This window comes from Canis lupus, chromosome X (assembly GCF_048164855.1).
Source record: "Canis lupus baileyi chromosome X, mCanLup2.hap1, whole genome shotgun sequence".
NCBI classification, from domain to species: Eukaryota; Metazoa; Chordata; class Mammalia; order Carnivora; family Canidae; genus Canis; species Canis lupus.
The window spans coordinates 17,419,593-17,440,029 of NC_132876.1; the positions used below are offsets into that span (position 1 = coordinate 17,419,593).

Sequence of the window (20,437 nt, forward strand, 5' to 3'; positions counted from 1 at the left end):
GGCACCCCTGTAGGGAGTGTTGAATAGAAGGGATGACGGTTTGTAATCTTGTCTTGATTTCACTTTATGTGCAATAAATACTTTGAATATTTCTCCCCCAAGAATAACCTGCAAAGCATATTTTGTAGACAATTTTTTCACCAAAACCTTTAATTTTTCCTAGTAATTATGATGAACAAATAATCTTCCTCTTTTTTTTTTTTTTTCGTTAAAACAGTGGGTCAATTTTTGGTATATCCAGTCAAGTGGAAATTCAACCCTTTGGCTGTTATGTAAAAAATGTTCTGGTTCCGGTAAATGTTTTTTCCTATGGCTTGTGTGACCGAGTTCTTCCTGCAGGGGGCGCCTGAGACGCGACTGGGAAGACTGGCTTCCAGGGTCAGGGCAGCTGGCACGGCAGGCTCCTGGGGAGGCAGGAGGCTCCTCCAGTACCAACCAGGCTGTGACACAGCTTCTCGGGGAACCGGGCTGTTGTGAGGCAGTGTGGTGAGCCGTTCCCCATGGCCTGCAGCTTCCCTTACACTCCTTGGGGCAGTAGCATAAATTTATTTTTTTATTGGGGTTCAGTTTGCCAACATACAGAATAACACCCAGTGCTCATCCCGTCAAGTGCCCCCCCCTCAGTGCCCGTCACCCAGTCACCCCCACCCCCCGCCCACCTCCCTTTCCACCACCCCTAGTTCGTTTCCCAGAGTTAGGAGTCTCTCATGTTCTGTCTCCCTCTCTGATATTTCCCACTCATTTTCTCTCCTTTCCTTGGGGCAGTAGTAATACATCAGCGTCTTCTCCCATGGCAGCAATCTGTGCACAGCACTCCCAGACCCCCCAGGGGGCGTATTTCCAGGAACTCCCAGAGGGCGCTTTCTAGAAAGTTCCACCTGAGAGGCGTTACTGCCGTTGTGTGAGGTGCTCGACGGGCTCCTGGAACAAGGTGAGGATTTTCCCACTGGGAGTGTGGATTCTTTTTCCCTGGGGGCTCTCTGTGCCCTGGATGTGCCTTTTCCTTGGCTGTGGTGTGTTCCCGGGGGATCTACTTCAGCCTGTGGAGGCATTTGCTTGGTTGTGATCTGAACTCAGGGGGAGGCATGTTCTGGGCAGGTTATCTCCGCCATGTTGGAGAGGAGGCTGTTCCTTGGTTTTGTCTCCGAGTTCTGCGAGGGACTTTCTTTGTGGAACTCTCTCAGGACCCGTGTGGGGACGCGACTTTGGGTGATTATCTTAATCCTATACAGAGGCGGCGTTTGGTTCAGGGTTTCGGGGATTTGGGTTTTGGTGGCGAGGAGCAGGGCGGGGGCGGGGTGGCTGCCGCAGGGGTGGCTGCCGCAGGGGTGGCTGCCGCAAGGGAGGCCGGGAGGGTGAGTGGTGGGGAGTGTTTCCGGGGGATCCATTCAAGCTCTGTGAGGGGAATGTTTCCTGGGGTGCGTTACCCCAGCCCTTGGGTTCCTCTCCCTGAGGGCGTCTACCTCAGCCTGTGAGACACTCTCCTTGGTGCTTAGCTCAGAACCAGGGCGCTCTTTTCCTTGGGTGCTTGTGTCAGCCATGATGACGCTGGGCTTTTCTGGTGTTCAGCTGATCCCAGGTGAGGTCTCAGAGTCCCGTGTGACTTTCCAGGGTGCTTGGTCACCTCCTGTGGGGGTGCTGGTCCTTGGATGCTTTAAGACTGGAGGGAAATATCCCTGGGGGGCTCCGTCTGAGTCCTGGCAGGGAGAGAACTTCACCTTGGGTGCTTTGTCAGCACTGAGGCTTTGGGCTCTTTCTTGGTGCTCCCTCTGAGGTCTGGGGAGCTGAGACTCTTCCTGGGAAGGTCCATCTCTCCCCAGAAGAGTGGATGTGCCTTCAGTGCTGTCTCTCATCCCTTGGTGAGGAGGTTTCCTTCGGCGCTTCATCTCCCTTAGGTGGGGGGCGGGGGCGCTACTCTTCCTTGGCTACTGTATCTCAGCCCTGGCTGGGGAGCATTTAGGGGGCTCTACCTTAGGGGCTGGATTCTCCCTTGTGTGGTCTGTTCCAGCCTTTGAGATGGGTCTTAGTAGGGTGCTGTATTGCACTTTGGGCTGTTTTGTTCTTACTGAATACTCTCTCTTAGCTGGGGATGGAGTACTTTTCCTAGATTTTTTATCTCAGTTTTGCTGCGCTTCTATCTAAATCTTTGAATGGCTTTGGGCATCAAGGTCAGAATCTAGAGCTGACGATATATGAGAGTTTGTTGCATTAAATTGTCACAAACAGTTGCTGCATGGGCAGTTTTTGTTTCAGCCGCCCTGGCGGGTGTTCAGAGACCTCATGTCAAATCTGCATTTTCTGCTGGTTGATGTGTTTACTGGCTATTCATGTATGTCTTTTATGAAAGGCTGTTCCAGGACTTTTACCCATATTTTGTTGAGATATTTGTATTTTTAAAATTATCTATAGTTCAGGGGATCCCTGGGTGGCGTAGCGGTTTGGCGCCTGCCTTTGGCCCAGGGCGTGATCCCGGAGACCCGGGATCGAATCCCACGTCGGGCTCCCGGTGCATGGAGCCTGCTTCTCCCTCTGCCTGTGTCTCTGCCTCTCTCTCTCTCTCTCTCTGTGACTATCGTAAATAAATAAATAAAAAATTAAAAAAAAATAAAATTATCTATAGTTCGACATATATTGAGATCTACATTTATTTTTTTATTTTTATTTATTTATGATAGTCACACAGAGAGAGAGAGAGGCAGAGACACAGGCAGAGGGAGAAGCAGGCTCCATGCACCGGGAGCCCGATGTGGGACTCGATCCCGGGTCTCCAGGATCACGCCCTGGGCCAAAGGCAGGCACTAAACCGCTGCGCCACCCAGGGATCCCCGAGATCTACATATATTTAATATAAAAATTTGTATGTCATCAGCTGTCTGTTTGGCTTTTTCACTCTTTTTCTTTTAACGTGTGAGAGGCTCTGGGTAGGGGACTCGGGCAATGGGGTTCAGGAGAGGTAGAGTGAGAGAAAGAGAATCTCATGTAGGCTACACACCCAGCATGACTCCAACTTGGGGCTCGATCTCACTGCCCTGAGATATGGCCTGAGCTGAAATCAAAAGTCAGGTGTTCCAATAGTTCATTTTTGCTTTTGTTTCTTTTGCCTTCGTGGATGTATCTTGCAAGAAGTTACTGTGGCCGAGTTCAAAAAGTGTGTTGCCTGTGTTCTCCTCTAGGATTTTGATGGACTCTTGTCTCACATTTAGGTCTTTCATCCATTTTGAGTTTATCTTTGTGTATGGTGAAAGAGAGTGGTCTAGTTTCATTCTTATGCATGTAGATGTCCAATTTTCCCAGCACCATTTATTGAAGAGACTGTCTTTCTTCCAGTGGATAGTCTTTCCTCCTTTATTGAATATTAATTGACCATAAAGTTGAGCGTCCGCTTCTGGATTCTCTATTCTGTTCCATTGATCTATGTGTCTGTTTTTGTGCCAGTACCACACTGTCTTGATGACCACAGCTTTGTAGTACAGCCTGAAATCTGGCAATGTGATGCCCCCAGCTATGGTTTTCTTTTTTAAAATTCCCCTGGCTATTCGGGGTCTTTTCTGATTCCACACAAATCATAAAATAATGTGTTCTAACTCTCTGAAGAAAGTCCATGTTATTTTGATAGGAATTGCATTAAACGTGTAAATTGCCCTGGGTAACATTGACATTTTCACAGTATTAATTCTGCCAATCCATGAGCATGGAATATTTTTCCATCTCTTTGTGTCTTCCTCAATTTCTTTCAGAAGTGTTCTATAGTTTTTAGGGTATAGATAGATCCTTTACCTCTTTGGTTAGGTTTATTCCTATGTATCTTATGCTTTTGGGTGCAATTGTAAATGGGATTGACTCCTTAATTTCTCTTTCTTCAGTCTCATTGTTAGTGTATAGAAATGCCACTAAGAAGGTTTTGCACAGCAAAGGATACAGTCAACAAAACTAAAAGACAACCTACAGAATGGGAGAAGATATTTGCAAATGACGTATCAGATAAAGGGCTAGTTTCCAAGATCAATAAAGAACTTATTAAACTCAACACCAAAGAAACAAAGAATCCAATCATGAAATGGGCAAAAGACATGAAGAGAAATCTCACAGAGGAAGACATAGACATGGGCAACATGCACATGAGAAAATGCTCTGCATCACTTGCCATCAGGGAAATACAAATCAAAACCACAAAGATACCACCTCACACCAGTGAGAATAGGGAAAATTAACAAGGCAGGAAACCACAAATGTTGGAGAGGATGCGGAGAAAGGGGAACCCTCTTACACTGTTGGTGGGAATGTGAACTGGTGCAGCCACTCTGGAAAACTGTGTGGAGGTTCCTCAAAGAGTTAAAAATAGACCTGCCCTACGACCCAGCAATTTCACTGTTGGGGATTTACCCCAAAGATACAGATGCAATGAAATGCCGGGACACCTGCACCCTGATGTTTATAGCAGCAATGTCCATAATAGCCAAACTGTGGAAGGAGCCTCGGTGTCCATCAAAAGATGAATGGATAAAGAAGATATGGTTTATGTATACAATGGAATATTACTCAGCCATTAGAAATGACAAATAACCACCATTTGCTTCAACGTGGATGGAACTGGAGGGTATTATGCTGAGTGAAATAAGTCAATCAGAGAAGGACAAACACTATATGTTCTCATTAATTTGGGGAATATAAATAATATTGAAAGAGAATAGAAGGGAAGGGAGAAGAAATGGGTAGGAAATATCAGAAAGTGAGACAGAACATAAAGACTCCTAACTCTGGGAAACAAACTAGGGGTGGTGGAAGTGGAGGAGGGCAGGGCATGGGGGTGAATGGGTGACGGGCACTGAGGGAGGCACTTGACGGATGAGCACTGGGTGTTATTCTTTATGTTTGCAAATTGTACACGAATAAAAAATAAATTTATTATTAAAAAAACAAAAGTCAGGTGTTTAAAAAACTGAGGCACCCCTGAGCCCCATGTCTCTGTCTCTGTCTCTTTTATTTTAGGATTTGATTTGTGTAAGAAAATGCTACAAGTGCACAAGTGTGTGAGAATGAGAGAGAGAGCTGGAGAGAGTGGGGGATCATGAGCAGGGGAGAGGGGCAGATGAGAAGCAGACTCCCCAATGAGCAGGGAGCCCAATTCTGGTCACATAAAGACCCTGAGATAATGATTTGTGTGGAAGGCAGATGCTTTACCCGTTCAGCCACACAGGCACCCCCTATGTCTCTCTCTTAATAGTGTCTTTTGATGAACAGAATTGTTCAGTTTAAGTCTAATCAATCTTTTACTCAAAGTCAGTGCGTTTATTCTTTTCAAAAGCTTTGCCTACTCTAGGGACACGAATGTAATATCCTAAGTTTCCTTCTAGATCATCTATTCACTGGAGTTTGATTTGGTATGGACAGGAAGCAGGTCAGAGCAGAGACGCAGTTTCCCGTAGGGAGCAGGTGGACTTAGTAAATGGAGCACAAAGTATTGCCAGCCCCGTTGTCGGCAATCTAGGAACTGCTGTTTCCAGGTTTATATCTAGACACTCTGTCCTGTCGCTGTGGTGCATCCGTCTACCCTTGCTCCAATACCACAGAGTTCTCATTGCTTCTCCTTTCCAGTAAGTCAGATGTCTGCTTTTATTTGTCTTCCAACGTGGTTCTTTTGCCAAGAGATGGTCTCAGCTATTCTAAACTCTTTGAATTCCATATACTATTTATTATGAGTGCCCGAATTTTCCCCAAAAGTAACAGGGTGGGTTTCCTTTTAATTTTAAATTTAAAAAAATTATTTACATTTTGGGATGCTTGCGTGGCTCACTGGTTGAGCATCTGCCTGCCTTTTCCTCAGGTCATGATCCCTACATCCTGGGATTGATTCCTACATCGGGCTCCCCACAGGAAGACTCCTTTTCCCTCTGCCTATGTCTCTGCCTCTCTCTGTGTGTCTCTCATGAATAAATACATAATATATTAATAAAAATAATAAAATTATTTGAATTTTAAGTGATGCAATAATTATTCTGGCAATTGACAACAGTGAATTAATACAAGTCTTCCAATCCACAAGAAATGTATTTATCTCCAAATGCTGAGTCCTTTGACTTCTGTCAGTGATAGTTAAGTTTTATGGGTAGTGCTTCAGAATACCTACTTAGGTTTACTCAGTAGGTTTTGATGTTCCTTTATTTTTAAATATTTTTAAGTCATCTCTACATTCAACGTGGGGCTTGAACTCACAACCACCAGATCAACAGTCCCACCATCCACCAACTGAGCCAGTGATTGCCCTTGATATTCTTGACACTGTTCTTATAGCATTTTAAATACCTTTTTCTAATTGATTTGTTATGACACAGGAATACAGGTGATTGGGTTCATCTCTAATGTCTGGTAACTTGACTATTATACACTTATTAATTCTCAATATTTTACATCCTTTTGGATATTGTGTCAGAAACTGTGTCAACTGTGAACAATGACAATGTCACTTCTGCTTTTCCAAATTTATACTTACTATATTTACTGTCATTTTCTAGTTCTTGCGATATGTTCTTGAATACACAGTAGACAACCTTGTGTTATTTAAACTCAAGTAAAAAAAGTTTTGTTACGTCATCATTAAATACACCACTATGTTCAGTTGTTTGTTGGTTTGTTTTTTGGCAGATATCCTTTCTTCAGTTAAAGAAGTCTTGGTTTATCTGAAGTTGCTGGTCTTGTTGCCCATGAACAGGTACAACCTGATTATTACAATAGCTGTGTTACTACTTTTCCCTTGCTTTTGCTGTTCATGTAGCATATTATGAAGGTTCCAGGGCGAAACCAGTCTTGCCTCCCAGTAGTAGGCCCAGCAAACACTTAAGCTTGTTTTTTTTTTTATGTCTTATTTAATTTCATTTGTTAACCATTTTTTTTTTTAAATTTTTATTTATTTATGATAGTTACAGAGAGAGAGAGAGAGAGAGGCAGAGACACAGGCAGAAGGAGAAGCAGGCTCCATGCACCGGGAGCCCGATGTGGGATTCGATCCCGGGTCTCCAGGATCACGCCCTGGGCCAAAGGCAGGCGCCAAACCGCTGCGCCACCAGGGATCCCATCATTTGTTAACCATTTGTTTAGGAGTTGTGTGCCTATATTCAGGAGAGAGATCTGAATCTTTCACTTTCCTATCTTTCAATATTTTTCTTTGATGCTGGCAACATGTTTATGCTGCCCTCCTAAAATGAGAAGGGAACTCAAATACTTTCTTCTCTTTTCTGAAGGAGTCTGCGTAAGACTGGTAAATTTTCCCTCCTGAATGTGTGAAGGACTCCTCGAGAAAGCCTTTGGGATAGGAAGGATCTTCAGTTGGGGCTAAAAGTTGTGCCACATATACTAGTGTTTTGGTTTTCTGTTTTTACTTGGTGGGATTTGGTATGTTTCATTGCTCTAGAAAAGTGTCTATTTCATCTCAGATTCCAAATTTGATATAACATCATTCTGGGTGTTCCTGCTGTCTTCTGGTTGCAGGGCTCGGTCTCCTGCTTGTTTGCTAGTGTTGCTTATCTGTGGCTAAATTGTCCTTGATAATCGAGCCAAGGATGGCGTGGGCTCTTAGTCCTGTCAGCGACCAATTTCTGCTTGTGTTGAGCATATTTATGGTTATTTTCCTTTTCCCTGTCATTAACTTACACTTTCCTCTGAAGATCTGTCTTAGATTATTCTGGCTGCTGGCAGAACATGCCACAAAAGGGCAAGATGACAAGGACAGACACGTGTTGGCCCTGCCGGTGGAGGCTGGGATGCCCAGGACCAGGGTGCCAGCACCAGGGAAACCTAGGGAAGGTCCACAGCCTGGTCGGAGCCTGGAGCCCTCATTCTGCCCTCAGTGCTGGGAGGGATTCAGGTCTCTGTGGAGCCTTCTTTCTGAATCACTGAGTCCCATTGGGTTCACGACCCGGTCCTGACCTTGGATCCTGCCAAAGTCCCTGATGCCTCCTAATACCTGCTTCTATGGGGGTTTGGATTTCAACACATGCTTGTGAGAAGACACGAGTGTTCAGAGTACAGAATAGCTCTCACTCTATTTTCTTGGATTTATTGTAGTCTTTTTTACACCTTCCTCCATGGACAGACTTCGATAATTGGCAGCCATTTTTCTTTCCTAACAGAGGCATATAAAGCTATACATTTTCCTCTCTGTTCCTCCTTACCTGTGTCCCACAGATTTGGTCGTGCCAGGCTTTCCTAGAGTTCAGTAGTAAGTATTGGTTTAGAAGCATGTTATCAAATTTTAGAGTCCCTTTTGTTATGTTGCTAAGAAGTAGTAATTTAATTTCATTTTGTTTAGAGAACATATTCTGCATGAAATTTAGGAGTTGGGATTTTTTAAAACATTTTATTTATTTATGAGAGAGAGAGAGAGAGAGAGAGAGGCAGAGACACAGGCAGAGGTAGAAGCAGGCTCCATGCAGAGAGCCCAATGTGGGACTCAATCCCGGGTCTCCAGGATCAGGCCCTGGGCTGAAGGTGGCGCTAAACCACTGAGCCACCTGGGCTGCCCTGGGAGTTGGGATGTTGACACTGTTGTTAATGTTTGCATGCTTGAGAAGAAATTATATTCTGATTGTTGAAAACAGGATTCTATTTGAGGACATGATCAAGCCTTTTGAATGTGTTCTTTTTCAGTCTGTGCATTTGGTATCTAGGGCCTGAGCTAAGTAAATTGTCACAGCTAAGTAAATTGTCCCTTCTTCAGGGAGCCTGAGGGAGAGATGTGACCCCATTCTTTTACTACACAGTCCTGGAGTAGTATGTAAGGGAAGATCCCTGGCAGCCCCCTTGCGATCATGAAGAGGAGCCAGAACTGGGATGATGTAGTTTCAAAACAAGCAGAAGAGAACCTGAGGAATGGACCAGGCCCTTAGTTATATTGTTATTATAGTATTATTCAACCTCCTTTGATGATAATCTCCCCTTAGTTGTTGGCTTCTTGTGTCATTTTAGCCAAAAACAAGAGAGTTTTCTTTCCCTGCAATTGAAAGCAAGCTATCTAAAACAGTGTTCACCATGGCAAGTGAAAGAAAAAAAAACACAATATTCATTTGGAAATCAGCAGAAATCATACCACCTGGTAGCAACTACTTTTCACATTCAGTATGACCAAAGCCTGGAGTCTCTTCATAAAAAAGGCAATATTCTTATTATATTCGATCTTAGCCTGAAGAATGTCAGTGTACCAACACTCCACCTGGGTGCTCAGACGTACTTGTGACAATGCAGAGAGTGCAGAGCAGCTGTGAGAGGGAGAAGGGCTCTTTCTGCTCCACTGCTAGTGGGTACCATGGAGAGTGCCAGGCGGGCACCCTGAGAAACTAAAGGAGAGGCGGCCCTTGGGCTCGACTGGGCTCAACTGAGGACTGGCCAGCCTTCCAATGTTGCTCACCTCTCACGTGGTCACCTTAGTCCCATCCAGATATTCAACATTTCTGAATTAAATGCAATTAAAATCTCTCAGTTAAAATATTTCTAAGGGAATTTGCAGGGGATGATAATTCTCAGAAAAATGGATTCACACTCAGCAATCTCACAAGACATTGATGAATCAACAAACGTGTCAATTGCACACTGACAGAAGCAAGCCCACTGCTATGATTTTCCATTAGTCACTCCTGTTTCTTAGGTTCCTTGTGAATGTGGTGAACAAGCACTTGGAGCCTCAGGCTGTGGAATTCCGAGGCCTGTCAGTCCTCCTCCTGGAAACTCTTAATGAGTCCTGCCCTTTTCTCATCTCTTCACTTTCATAGGATGGTCCTTTGCCAGGCAAAGGAATTTTGATGAAGGATAATCCTGCACGCTGAAGGCTACGGAGCAAGGAGAAGGCTCTCATCCCCAAGCCAGCCACCTATCATGGGAATCTTTGTGCTCGCTCATTGCTCCTGACCCCCTACATCTCCCCTTCCTTACCTTATTCCTAGTTTTTGCCAGAATTTTGCTGTTTGCAGGAGAAGTTACTGAGAGACGTGAACTCCCATTGACCCCAAGCTGGCCCCAAGACATCGGAACCCCCTCACACCACGCCCTCATTGAATGTAAGTTCTGATCCCCCTTAGGAACTGTGGCAAGGCCACAGCTTCAGAGTAAGGGTTGCTGGGCACATCTGGAATGTGCCTGGGACAACTCCGTGGAGTCATCTATGCAAACTTCTTTTGTTCTGGCCAGCTCTGTGAAGATCTCCTCATGCAGCTGCCCAAGACCAGCCTTGTATGTACATCCTTTGCTTCTTAAACCTGCCAGGACCCATGTGGTGTGGTCTGCTGATTTCCCTGGTCCCTTCTTGTCTCTCTGTAATGGGTCAATGCCTGATTTCACCCATAACCTGCAGAGGAATTTCCCAGGGGTCAGTCAGCCAGGAGACCAGAGAAATAGGTTTGGAGAAGGAGGCATCACTGGGGAATTCCAGGCTTGGCCTTCACTCTCTGTGTGGGGAGGTGTGGAGGTCCATCAGATGCTTGAAGACCACTCCATGTATTTGGGGACACCCCCACATTTTCAGGCAGTCTGATGTGTTACTGCAGGGAGTTGCACCTGGTCACCCAGTAGATGCGGGAAATCCATGGCTAGGGTAGGCTGGCCTCTGCTGTGAATAGATGGGCGGGCACTGGTACCTGATGACAGGCCACAGCTAGGATAGCAAGTTGAAAAAAGAGCTAAGTGTAGAGAAGGGTGTGTGAAGTGCACTGCTCCAAGCACCTGGGGGTGGCAGACAAGGGGGGACAGGAGGAAGTATGTTAGAGATTTTAGGCTCTGCTCATCGAAGTTGAGCTTCCCAGGGATTCTAGTCTGAGTGCAAGGACAGGGCCTGAGAGCCACTAAGAAGGAGAACCCCTGAGTGAAGAGCAGCACTACTGGTGATGGATGAGGAAGATAGGTCAATGTGTCCCATACCCTCTGACCCCTGACACAAAGGAAATGAAATTCAGCAACACTGCTGCAGGACGCAGGAGTGCCCAGCTGAGGAAAGTTCTTGAAGATTGCTCCTATGCCTACTGAGTTCACTGACATAGCCACCCACGCAGCCAAAGTCCAGGGCATACCTCCAGGTGTGGTTAGTGTGGCTCTGGGTTAGGTGGCAGTGGCTGCTAAATAAGGGGCTGAGAACTCTTGCCCTGACAGTTGGCCTGAAATACAGGGATGATCCCTAGGTCATGGACACCAGGAAGGTGAAGTGGATGATCATGAATAAGCCCTCATGAGGTCAGGGTATGTGGAGAGATATTTGGGTGTGTGGCCAGGCTGTCATTGCTGTTTTGCACACTCTGGCTCCTAAGGCACTGAGACTCCTGGCCGTGAAGAAGCCTCTGCCTTGGCTGAGCCCTAGCCCCTGCCCCTCCCATAGATTCAGCAGATGGTGTGCATGGGCAGGGAGGTCACACCAGAGCACCAGGCAGAAAGGGCCTGGACAATACATGGACTTGATCAGTGCAACAACATGCAACAACAGCTGCTCTATGCCTTCTGGGCAGGGCCCCAGGCAACTTCGAGAGGAATCTGCCAAGAGAGGGACCCCAAGAGAGGGACCATTTGCCAAGTTCTCGCCTGATGAGAGGGTGGCAAGTGATTACATGGGCCCCTCCCTCCCAGTGAGGGTTCTCAATATGCCATGCTTTGTGTAGACAACACCTGGTCCTAATGCAGGCTTTCCGCTACTAGGCAAAGCAGGCCACCACCATTAGGGGATTGGAGAAGATGAGTTCTGTGTACACTTAGCCTTGTCAAATAGACAGGGATCTGTGTCACGTCTTAAGGGTCACAATATGGAAGATTGGGCTGAGGAACATGATATGAGGTGGAGGTTCCATGTCCCATATGAACTGTGGGCAGCAGAATGTTAGAAGAGAAGAATGGGAAATTAAAGCAACAGATTAAATAGCCTACATTAAATCCACTTTGTTCTGGTGGACTACAGTACTGTCCCGGCTTCAATGTATTTGAAGGACTGACCAGTAAGGCCTGTTTCTTACCCCATACCACAGACTGGAGTCTCCTACCGTGATATTCAGCATCATAAAGCTATTGAAGCCTCAGGAGAGAGGCATAGCCCAAATCTCAAAGTAGATCACTGTGCTCTGCTGCTCAGGACACTAATCCCTGTTGGTCCTTGGAGAGATGGGATCTTCTGGGATTTGCAAAAGGGTCTCTGCAGAAAGAGTATGTTTCTTCACAGTTGTGCAGGAGAAGGAAGGGCTCCATGTCCCCTGGGATCCCCCTATTCTGCTAAGATTCACCATACCCAGACGGGAGACCACACCATTGTTAAATGGGAGCAGGTCTGGGTCCTTCTCTGGCAGATCCCACTCCAGGTCCATATTCTCTTGCCTCAAACTGCGGCCTTCCCTGCCCAGCATGTGTGGGAGGCATTATGAGGTCAGGTTCCTGATGCTGCAGCCACAGAAACATGTACGGAGCAGGCCACAAGTGGGATTGTCACACAAGGGGACGACCTTCCCATATAAACCCTGTGTTTATCTGTGCTTCCAAACTTGGACTTCTGCTGCTCCTGTGGTGTCTGTTTACAGATTTGGCACCAGATGCAAAGAACTTTCTACAGGGTGGACCAGCAAAGGAAACAATCCAACTGTTGGTGTAGCCAGAGAGCCACCTACATGCCTAAGGAACCCTGGGCGGACGGTTCAGGGCACATTGTGGCAGAGGGAAATAGATATGATTGTTATAGCCAGTCCTGAGGGGTGGAGTGTCTGAGGGGACATGATTGCTGCTGGATGTGCACCTATGTGACTGAACCCAATTGAGGGCTCCATATAAACTTGGAGGTTCTGGTAGGAGGGGGTGGATTATCTATTCCTCCTGCCAGCCAAAGACAAGCCTTGTATGAAAATATCCTTGCTTATTACACCTCCTACCTACCAATCTGGATTGGGGGTCCTCTTCCTTCAGCCTCTCTCTGCTCTTTGAGTAGGGGGCCACTTTCATATGTCACCCTGGGTAATGTTTAGCGTTGCAAACTAACGGGGTTTGTGTAAGATTAAGAGGGTCAGTACAAGGAAAGCATTTAGCAGGGAATCTAGCTGGAATGAAAAGTTCCATGAAAATCATTTCCCTCTTTTGCACTCCTCCTGCAGGGACACTGTCCATGGTTCAGAACAGGTATTAACCACAAATTGATGCCAACATGGTGGGGCAAATGTGAGGGTTATCGTAGGATGTGAAGACGTTTCCAGTAGTCTTTCCTATCAATATGTCCCATTTCATCTATGAGCAACATTGACAAATGCTCATCACATGGCTCCTAGTCTGATGTGTTTGAACTCCCTGCCATTGGAAGTGGGTGGATTAAAGAGGTCTCTTCTTACCCTCTACTAGGGGAATTCTGTAAAGATTCTGTCAATAGAGATAAAGTTCACTTAAATTAGGAAAGGAAATGAAGTGATTTCTCTTGAAAGGATTTTCACAGAATGGTTTATACTTTCTCAAAGATATAATCACATGTTTATTCCATTCTGGCTGAGGAGCTCACATTCCAGAAGCAATCTGATTCCTCATGTACAGTGTTTGCCTTTGGTCAACACTTCTATATTAGCTTTCCCCGTTTTCTACATAGACTGTATGGAAATTACGCTGGGTTTTCTGACAACAGATATTTGTGTGGGCGCGGTTAAAACTTGTCCCTTAGATCCCTGGGTGGCGCAGCGGTTTGGCGCCTGCCTTTGGCTCAGGGCGCGATCCTGGAGACCCGGGATCGAATCCCACGTCAGGCTCCCGGTGCATGGAGCCTGCTTCTCTCTCTGCCTGTGTCTCTGCCTCTCTCTCTCTCTCTGAGTGTGACTATCGTAAATAAATAAATTAAAAAAAAAAAAAAAAGAATTTATAAAAAAAAACTTGTCCCTTAATAAATATCAGAATAATGATGCAAATTCAAGTGTATTTACATATGTAGAATGCAGTTTTGGAATGGTTACATGATTTTTCAAGTTTTTTAAAGATTTTATTTATTTATTCATGAGAGACACACACACACACAGACAGAGACAGAGGCAGAGACACAGGCAGAGGGAGAAGCAGACCCCATGCAGGGAGCCTGATGTGGGATTCGATCCCGGGACTCCAGGATCACAGCCTGGGCCGACGGCAGGTGCTAAACCGCTGAGCCACCCAGGGATCCCCTCAAGTTTCTATTTAAACTTGCATTACTTAAAATACAAAATTACTATTAGTTTCAGGGGTGGAATTCAGTGATTCTACACTTCAATACATTACCGGGTCTCATCACAACAAATGTCCTCCTTAGTCTCTGTCACACATTAAACCCAACTCCATGCTCATTTCCCCTCCAGTAACCCTCAGTTTGGTCTTTGTAGTTAGGAGTCTTTTTTATGGTTTGCCCATCTTTTTGCACCCCATGTTCATCTGTTTTGTTTCTTAAATTCCAAATATAAGTGAAACCATAGCATATTTGCCTTTCTCTGACTTAGTTAAATTAGGATTATGCTCTTAGCTCCATCCAAGTAATTGCAAAATTTCATTGTTTTTGATGGATAAGTAATATTCCATTGTATATACACCATCTCTTTTTTGTATATTTAATAGTCGATGGACATTTGTGCTCTTACCATACTTTGGCTATTGTAGAAAATGCTGCTATAAACATGCGCCCCTTCATCAGTCAGTTTGTACCCTTTGGGTAAATAGCTAGTAGGGAAATTGCTGGAATTTCTAGCGTCATTCTATTTTTAACCTTTTAAGGACCATAGGTATGGTTGCATTTTAGTCATTAATGGAACATGTTTCTTGATGTTCCTCAGGAAGTGATGACTGATAAAGCAGAGGAGTCTGCTGTCGGGCCCTGAAGCCAAATGAAACATCCTAGGAAATCCATCACTCCTCCTTCATCTAAAAAAATGCAGAGGATGGCACTGCTGTCAGTGAAAGAGGAAGGAGAGGGAGCATCCCACCCCGGAGGCTCAGCCATATCCTTGGAAGATGGTGAGGATGCCTGTCCTCTTCTCCCTTTTCCGATCTGACTCACGGAAGCCCCATCTCTGGGCCCTCCATGCCATGGGAGCATTTTCCCTCAAGTTTACCGGCCCTGGCTGATGCTACCCTCAATTTCTCAATGACACTGGACCAGGTGTTCACTCTGTCCTTCCTGGAAATATTTCTGACCTCCCAACTTCCTCACCCTACTGCCTTCCTTTTCCTCATTGAATATGCCTTTTCATTCTTCCTTCTGCTTTTCTTTCTCTAGACTCTTAAGAGTGTCATCATTCCTGAGTCCCATCATTACACTGTACCTCATTCCACACTGCCTCCTGCTTCATCCACCTGCTCCCCTACGTTCTGAGGTTACACCCTGCTTGCCCACTTGACCCTAGGAATACACCTCTTTCTTTGTGCTCACAATGACCATGTCCAAACAGTAATCAGTTCTTGACACATACATCATTAGTGTCATCAACTCCACCCTGTATTCTGCACAGATTCTGAGATTCCAATGCTGGTGTACACACCCTACAGGACCTAGCCCTGCCATCCTCTCCTACAATCACCTGTCCTCTCTGTGTCCTCCTTTCTGCCTTTGTGTGTGTCCATTGCTCCCTGGCCCTGGTTCGTCACCTCAGGGCCCCTGGAATTCCTGCTTTGTGTGTGCACTAGCCGGCTCATTCTCCCGCTCCTGGCTCTGCCCAGGGATCACCTCCTCAGAGCGCCCCAACTGACCACTCACTCATGTATGCTTCCCCTCCTGCTCTCTGTCGCATCCCTGCTTATGTACTTCCTGATACAAACTCAAACTGTATTATTCCCTTGACTCATTTTATACCTACCACCAAGGTTATACATTCCAATAAGGAAGGGTTTCTTCTGTCTTCTTCACTGCTGATTCCCAAAGTTGACTTGATGCTTGGCAAGAGGAAGGTGATTGAATGAAGTAGACTTGTCACTCTTGGAGTACAACAAATTAAATTTCTTTGATAGAAAAGAATGATGAGGATTTTCATTTACTGGCTGGGATTTTTGGTGATGACTCGAGTGCCAGTTTAGGCTTTTGGATATCAAGGGACACATTCAGCTTTCCACTTATTGATGGCATCAAAGGGACATTAAGTCAGAAGTGCCAAGGCTCTGTGAAGGTTTCTTAATTGGTTGTAGTGTCCAAGTAGGTTTCTATGTGTACACATAGTTCCAAGAATATAAGAGGCTTCTTTATTGTATTATTTTTCCTGAGGCCGAATTTTCAGACCCAATCCATCTATCTGGTATAGTCTTTTGCTAAGAAACGGAAACTCTAGAGACAAGAAGCAGGTGTGTGTGTGTGTGTGTGTGTGTGTGTGTGTATGGGAGGTTGTTGAAATGCTCATGATTGCAGCTCCACATTCAGTCTGGTTTCCAAAGGCACCTGTCTTTGACCGTATCCATGGGGAGGGCAGGAAAAGTGGTCAACCTGGGTGGCACCCGCACCCGATGGCCTCTTATCAAAATATGTTCCTCCAGAGTTTTTTAATATGTCAGGAGATTGTATTCTACCCAGTCAGGTGGATTCTTACTCTCATGAATTAACCAATACTAGCAAGGGTGGGCTGCTTCACAAAACTGGTAGTAATGCACTGGTAAGAATAATCTTTACCAGTTGTCTCTCTGCAGATGACTTCAAGGTCGCAGCAATGTCTGCGTCAGATGTGCCAGATAAACTGCCAATACCAATGGTAATCAATATGGAAATCAAAGAACAATTGAAGAAGGAAATTCGAGAGTTTGGAGGACGTAAGTATGATAAGAATTCCTCTCCATGAAACCACAGGAAGTCTTTCTCATTCTGTGATTTAGAATAGATTGAACTGACCTCCTGAGGCTCATCCTTTGCCAGAATTGTGTTTTCACAAATAGAATAGTTCCTCATTATTTGAACTGAAGTGTTCTAGGAAATGTAATTTATCTTGATCTTTTGTATTCCTTAATTGGATATCGTGTCTGAGTCCTCCACTGGTGGCTGTATTCAATTGTCTGTTAAACTCACGTGAAGTTTAACAGCATGGAAAACTCACATGCTTTAACATTCTAGCCCTTGAATGATTACTGAAACACCAAGATTGAGTTCTACATCCTCTTTGTTCTTTACAAATACTGATGGTGTTTTTTTTCTAAATATGTTCAGAACATGAAAAAATACTCAAATTGCTTGAAGGAGTGCAGGGACCTCCAGAACTGCAGAGAAAGTTCGTGGTATATGCCATGAAGCAAGCAGTGAGGTGAGTGTAGGAGGAATCATCCAGTATGTTTCCCAGCCGACTCAGTGGGCTGCTGGGAGAGAGGTGGGGTTGGGCCTTCTTTGGAGTTTCTCAAACCTTGGTCTTCACTCAGAGTTCATGCCATCTCCAGTTATGTAGATTGATATTATCTGAGTCTCACCAGTTCCTTCAAACTCAAGGATCCTACTGTTCACACCTGAGTTTGAGGAGGACATTGACCCTGAATTGTCACTGTTTTTATTTGCTGGATTGTCCCTTACCTTGCAAATGTTTTGTTTTTCTCCTTTGTAAATGGTACTTCTCCTTGCATTTTCTTTTTAAGATTTTTAAATAATTTATTCATTCTTGAGAGACACACGCAGAGAGGCAGATTTATAGGCAGAGGGAGAAGCAGGCCTCTTGTGGGGCGTCCCATGTGGGTCACTATCCCGGGTCTCTGGCACCACACCCTGAGCTGAAAGCAGATTCTCAACCCCTCAGCCATCCAGGTGTCCTTCTTGCATTTTCTATGGAGAATACTGCTTCTTAGGTTCTTTGGATATCTTTAATAACTTCTCTCTTTATTTTCAGAGAACAAAGACAAGCGCTAATCGGTCACCTCCAGAAAGTACTAGACAAACTAGAATTGGACCACTTTCTCAAGAAAGATATTCACACCGACAACTTATAAACCTATTATGGAAATGATCAATGAGAAAGCAGAACCAGGTGGCTGTCGTGAATGCAATTCAATATTGTTGACGCCTCCTGGCATGAGTTCGCTATGAAAATTGTTCGCTAAGCAAAAGCATTGCAATTTGAATGTTATGTTTTTGATATTAAAACCTAAGTATTTAGTTTGAATGGATTTTTTTTTGTTTTCCTTCTGAAGTGGGCAACACTGTTAAGTTATACACATATAGTATAACTATATCCTAGCTCCTCAGCAGATTACAGGCCTTTAGCTTGTACTTATAGTGCCTTCTACACTAGCCAGTTCTTTTTTTTAAAGAGAGGGAGTGCATGAATGGGCATAGGGAGAAGGAGAATGAGTCTTTTTTTTTAGGAGAATGAGTCTTAAGTAGGTCCCACATCTAGCACAGACCATGATGTGGATATCAGTCTTACAAATCTGATATCATGACCTGTGCTGATATCAAGAATGGGTGGCTTAAGTGACTTAAAAACCTAGGCATTTCCTTTTTTATATTTTATTTCTAACTAATCTCTACACAGTGTGGAGCCTGAACTCACAACCTGGAGATCAAGAGTCATGGCTCCACTGTGTCAGCCAGTCAGGATCATATACACTCTCTATCTCTTATTCATTTTGCATGACATAGCATTTCAGCTGCCAATAGGGCTCGGCCTGAGGGGATAACTCACACCTTACTTACCATGGACCCCCCCCCCACTAGATGTCCTGCTTGAACTGAGCTGTTAGAATTTTCATTTTACTTTAATTATAAACATGAGGTGCTGAGAAAAAGCCAAACTTCGCTGACATAATCCTCCACGTTGTCTTGTGTAGTTGCAGCCCTGTGTCCTTCCCAGTCAGGTTCCATCTCCCCACACTGTGCAGGTTCCCCATGCCTGATGATTGAGGGAGAGGATCAATCCAGCCTGACCCCTTGGTAGTGTCACTGTCACTAGATCACTGATCAGATCACTGATAACTGGTGAATGACCCACCATCAGCTTCTCTCTGCACAGGAGCCTATAGCCTGTCCTGGGTACCGGGCCATGACTGTTTTTTTTTTTAGGAAGGACCAAGCCTGTGCAGAACTTTTATAGAACACTTAAAATGGGTCAGGATGGGCTTTGACTACCTACCTTCCTGCTAATCCTAACCCCACAGCTATGTTATCAGGCAGGAACTAGATTTCCACTTAACACCTGAGAAAACTGAGTCTCCAGAGAGCATCTTGTTCCTCCAGGTCTGGCAACTGGATGGGAACCGAAACCAAAGGTAATCCCATGTGTCCTTCAGTCCACGGCGTGTGCTCTTGAGAACAGAGCAGCACTGTTTCTAAACTTCACAAAAGGGAAACTGGATTCCTTACTAAATTGAGATCAAAAGACTGAGAAGTGCTAAGACTTTTCTTGCCAAGTGAAGAAGTTGTTAACCTTAAAAATAAAACCATCAGTTATTTTGTCAGCAAAAGTATTTATTTGGGAAGAGCAAGCAATTGCAATGTAGCACAAGCAAGCTACAACAAAATCATAGGCAAGTCCAGAGAAGGAGAGGAAGAACCTTTTAGAAGAGAGGGCAGTTGTAAAACACAAGTCCACTGGAATAAACTGGGATTTGGAAGTAGAGCAGCTGCTCACTGGCTGGGCTGTACCCTTCTCTCATTGGCTGGTTGTGACTGTTTCTCATTTGGTCAGCTGTGAGTGTCCCTCATTGGCTGTTGTGGCTGGGCTAGTACTGTGTCTCACTGGCTGGGCTGTTGCAGGAGAGAGTAGGAAAATTTGTTTTCCTCTTGCTAGAATAGTAAAGCAGTAGCTGAAGCAGTATGCACTTGCAAGGTACCTCCCATCCTGTTGGATTCACAATTGAACACAGATGATAGAGTATGAGATCTCCCTCTTCTTGCCTCTTGACTCCAACTTAGGGAAGTTTTCCTAAGTTAATTTTCCTAAAATTCATGGCAATACCCCTTTTCATCTCCAAGTACAGCATGAGGTCTCCTTGGTTCAAGAGACAAGTATAGAAGGCTGAGTACTTCTGGACAGACAAATTCTACAGCATGGGATGGATCAAGGAAGAAAGAATAGGCTTACTTCTGAACACCTGCACCTAGAACAACAAAGTCTCCTCCCAAGGGGACTGACTCAGAAAGCCAGTTCAAAAAAAAAAAAATCAAAAAAAAAAAAAAAGAAAGAAAGCCAGTTCACATTAACAGCGGAGAGTCTGCTGAAAGGTAAGGCCCACATCTCCTTGGGATGCCGTTCCTGCCCTCCAAGAACATGTGGACCTGTGGTGGAACTCCCTGGGCATTGAATGTCTCCCTTGTGTACCAGGTTCCCCAGAGTCCATCTTCACGTAGTGGTCACATAGCACTAAGGAGCCCAGTGATCACTCCTCATCACCCTTAGCATGAGCCCACAAATTACTGGGTGCCACTGTGTCCAGGCCCTGAACACACTGGAAATGTCTGACCTCATCCATTTCTCTTTAGCATCCGTGAAGTAGAGATTATTCAGTCCTTCTGTTGTGAGGAGATTCAGGCCAAGGA

The 20,437-nt window shown here is 45.0% G+C and overlaps 1 protein-coding gene across 11 annotated transcripts; it reads left to right on the forward strand.

Moving 5' to 3' along the window:
- The first annotated feature begins 338 nt into the window (after nucleotides 1-338).
- Nucleotides 339-18,062, forward strand: LOC140627582 (cancer/testis antigen family 45 member A8-like). Of its 11 annotated transcripts, none has more exons than XM_072815981.1 (8): nucleotides 340-486; nucleotides 766-931; nucleotides 6,643-6,709; nucleotides 9,960-10,046; nucleotides 14,778-14,958; nucleotides 16,615-16,734; nucleotides 17,126-17,219; nucleotides 17,790-18,062. In XM_072815981.1, exons 5-8 carry the CDS (start codon nucleotides 14,829-14,831, stop codon nucleotides 17,887-17,889), a joined length of 444 nt encoding a protein of 147 aa, XP_072672082.1. In that variant the 5' UTR covers nucleotides 340-486; nucleotides 766-931; nucleotides 6,643-6,709; nucleotides 9,960-10,046; nucleotides 14,778-14,828; the 3' UTR covers nucleotides 17,890-18,062. The 11 variants fall into 11 exon arrangements, with proteins under 11 accessions (XP_072672092.1, XP_072672082.1, XP_072672088.1 ...); XM_072815987.1 differs by having other exon boundaries at nucleotides 798-931; XM_072815983.1 differs by having other exon boundaries at nucleotides 347-486; nucleotides 769-931.
- Nucleotides 18,063-20,437: the final 2,375 nt, after the last annotated feature.

Coding starts and splice junctions, on each gene's coding strand:
- LOC140627582 (XM_072815981.1), top strand. CDS start 14,829: ATGAAACATCCTAGGAAATCCATCACTCCTCCTTCATCTAAAAAAATG. Junction 16,735..17,125: donor AATTCGAGAGTTTGGAGGAC/GTAAGTATGATA, acceptor AAATATGTTCAG/AACATGAAAAAATACTCAAA. Junction 17,220..17,789: donor GCCATGAAGCAAGCAGTGAG/GTGAGTGTAGGA, acceptor CTTTATTTTCAG/AGAACAAAGACAAGCGCTAA.